We start from the raw sequence: 3,029 nt of genomic DNA, 5'->3' as shown, positions 1-3,029 counted from the left end.
CAAAAACAAACCGGAATCCGAAGTGGTGAGACCAATTATTATTCATTTCTTTTTCTAAAGAAAAATGTGAAGTTTTTAATGAATTTCTTAATGTTTTCCAGATTAGCTACATAAAATCCAGGATAAATAATATCAAACTGGAAAAAGCTTTAACAAAAATATTTGACGATAACGTATTGCTGAAAATAAATTGGGATGGCTCGAAAAACAAAACTGCGGTAAATAAATACAGACTGTTTAACTTTTTCTTTTTCGGTAAGATCTGAGTTTTGTATATTTTTTCATCTTTTGCAGAATCAGTTAAAGAAACATATTCGAGTTACGGGGATTTTGAAAAAGCGAGTAAACTGGCCTTTCGAAAATGTAAGGCAACTTGTTACCGAAAGACCTATTCAATAAAATCTGCTTCGTCTCAGGAAAATTCCAAAATTATAACTTAATTTTAAATCATTATAACTATGAATATACAATGTATTTATAATTTATGTGAATTACTAATACAGTGAAAGCTCGCTAATCCGAACGGTGTGTAATCCGAATTATCCAGTAATCCGAATTGAATAAAGTACGCGTTGCATATTCTATAGTCCGCATTGATTGCCGCTCTCTAATCCGAATTTTAATTTTTCTATCCTTTTGTAGCGTAGGTGCACATATTTGTTTTGACATACATAAGTGCAAACAACGTAGAAAGCCTGTTTCAACATGTTCTCGAAGTGTGAATGGAATTTTACAACTAACGGGACATCATTTGATATGCATACACATGTATGTATGTACAAATGAATGCATGTTCAATGATTTATTTTGTTATTATTTTAGTTCTGGAATAGCATTACACGCGACGACATCAATTTAAATTACAATATGGCAAAAAGACGTGCACATAAAACATTATCACTAGCTGATAAGATTAAAATAATACAAGAGATAGACCGCGGACAATCTGGAAAACTTTTGGCAGATAAATATGGTGTAGGAACTTTTACAATTTGTGACATAAAAAAAAATTCCGAAAATATTAGGAGGTATAGAATCCGTATTATGTACTAAAGTATCTTACAAAAATGAGTTAATTGTATACATACCTATTTTATCAGATTTGCTGAGAATTCTGATGAAAAACTTTTGAAGCAGCGCAAGACACTCAAAACGGGTGAGTACGAAGAGTTTGAGCAAAAATTATATGCTTGGTTTGAAGAGAAGCGGTCACGACATCAAACGATTTCAGCGGGAGTTTTACGACAAAAGGCAAAATCACTTTATCAGAAAATGTATAACAATGATTCGTTTAAAGCTAGCGATGGATGGTTTCAAAAGTTTAAGAAACGATTTTCTGTACGAAACTTAAAAATATGCGGAGAGTCTTTATCTGCTAGACCAGATCTTGTTCCTGCTTTTCAAAATGAGCTCTACAATGTAATTGAAGCTGAAAATTTGTTGGACGACCAAATTTATAATGCTGATGAGTCTGGACTTTTTTGGAAAATGTTTCCAGACAAAACTTTAGTGCATTTTAAAGAAAAATCAGCTCCAGGCACCAAAATGAGCAAAGAGAGAATCACCTTCTTATGTTGTGCTAATAAGACTGGAAGTCACAAGCTACAGATTGCAGTGGTTGGTAAATCAAAAAACCCTCGGTCATTTAAAAAACAAAGGGTGATTGAATATTACTCATCAAAAAATGCATGGATGACAACATACATTTTTACTGAATGGTTTTTCAAATCGTTTATACCACAGGTAAAAAACTATCAGACTGAAAATAATTTGCCGAAAAAAGGTCTATTGATATTGGATAATGCAACATGTCATGGGGAGCCGTTGGCATCTGAATGTGGACAATATAAAACTATGTTTCTCCCTCCAAATTGTACTAGCATTATCCAACCTATGGATCAAAATGCGATATGCCTGACTAAACTTTATTACAAAAAAGACCTCTTGTGTGAATTGGTCAATTCTGAATCAGACAGTACTGACATTTTTTTGAAACAATTCAGTATGTACGACGCTTGTGAATTGCTTAAGCGATCTTGGAGCAGGGTATCGGATTCCACTCCAAAGTCCTGTTGGAAAAATATTCATACCCAGAGATGGGCTTCAGAAGATAACATTCCATTGTCAGTCTTACAACAAGAATTACCGGAGAGTGACCTTTCGGCTCGTTTTGAAGAAAATGAAGAATTTCGTGCAATCACAAATTTATTTCGCCGCAATACTGACGTGGAACTTTCTGAAGATGAAGTTCTTGCCTGGATTAATGACTCTGGCAGTAGTGTGGTTGCATGTAGTACCTCAGAATTGGTTACAGAAGACGAAGAAGCAGAATCTAATATGATTAAGCGCGTTAAAAATCATGAAGCTGTACAGGCTTTAAATATAAGTATAGATTGGGCAAAGCAACGAGGCATAGACACTGATCAAATATTAGTACTCAAGGAAATGCGTAATAAAGCTTTAGAAGCATGTGTATTGAAACAGAAACAAACTTGCATCACAAATTTCGTTAAAAAAACATAATAAATAAGGTGTAAGCAATATTCTTTCTTAAAAATATAATAATAAATAAAATTAGTTCTGAAGTACTATCCCGAGTTTTATTTTCGAATGGCGTCATCTTATGTGAAATAAAATACATAAATATAGCCTATCCACTAATCCGAATATTTCGCTAATCCGAATTGGGGTGTGCAATCATTAATTCGGATTAGCGAGCTTTCACTGTACTTATATTTTGAAAATTAAAACATTGAATTCAATTATTTAAAAAACAGTTTATATTTTTCTCTGCTCTTTTTGGATGTAAATAATATTACTCTTTTTTGTGCTCTTTCTGGAGGCAAAAATCATTACTCTTTTTTGTGCTCTTTCTGGAGGCAAAAATCGTTACTCCTTTTGTACTCCTTCTGGAGATAAAAAAGATCACTCCCTCTGCTCTCGTTTCGGAGGTCAAAAAGAGCTCAAAAGAATGCTCGGTTTGCGCTCCATTAGGAGCTCAAAAGGAGTGATCCCTCGTAAGGACATGC

The 3,029-nt window shown here is 33.7% G+C and overlaps 1 protein-coding gene across 1 annotated transcript; it reads left to right on the top strand.

The window, feature by feature from the left end:
- Nucleotides 1-502: 502 nt before the first annotated feature.
- LOC128923536 (jerky protein homolog-like) lies at nucleotides 503-2,591 on the top strand. The gene is made up of 3 exons (XM_054235804.1): nucleotides 503-768; nucleotides 823-1,028; nucleotides 1,101-2,591. Exons 1-3 carry the CDS (start codon nucleotides 706-708, stop codon nucleotides 2,521-2,523), a joined length of 1,692 nt encoding a protein of 563 aa, XP_054091779.1. The 5' UTR covers nucleotides 503-705; the 3' UTR covers nucleotides 2,524-2,591.
- The last annotated feature ends 438 nt before the right edge of the window (nucleotides 2,592-3,029 follow it).

Source organism: Zeugodacus cucurbitae, chromosome Y (genome assembly GCF_028554725.1).
Source record: "Zeugodacus cucurbitae isolate PBARC_wt_2022May chromosome Y, idZeuCucr1.2, whole genome shotgun sequence".
Lineage (NCBI taxonomy): Eukaryota > Metazoa > Arthropoda > Insecta > Diptera > Tephritidae > Zeugodacus > Zeugodacus cucurbitae.
The sequence above is the reverse complement of the archived record's forward strand: the minus strand, read 5'-3'. Positions and strand labels throughout refer to the sequence as shown.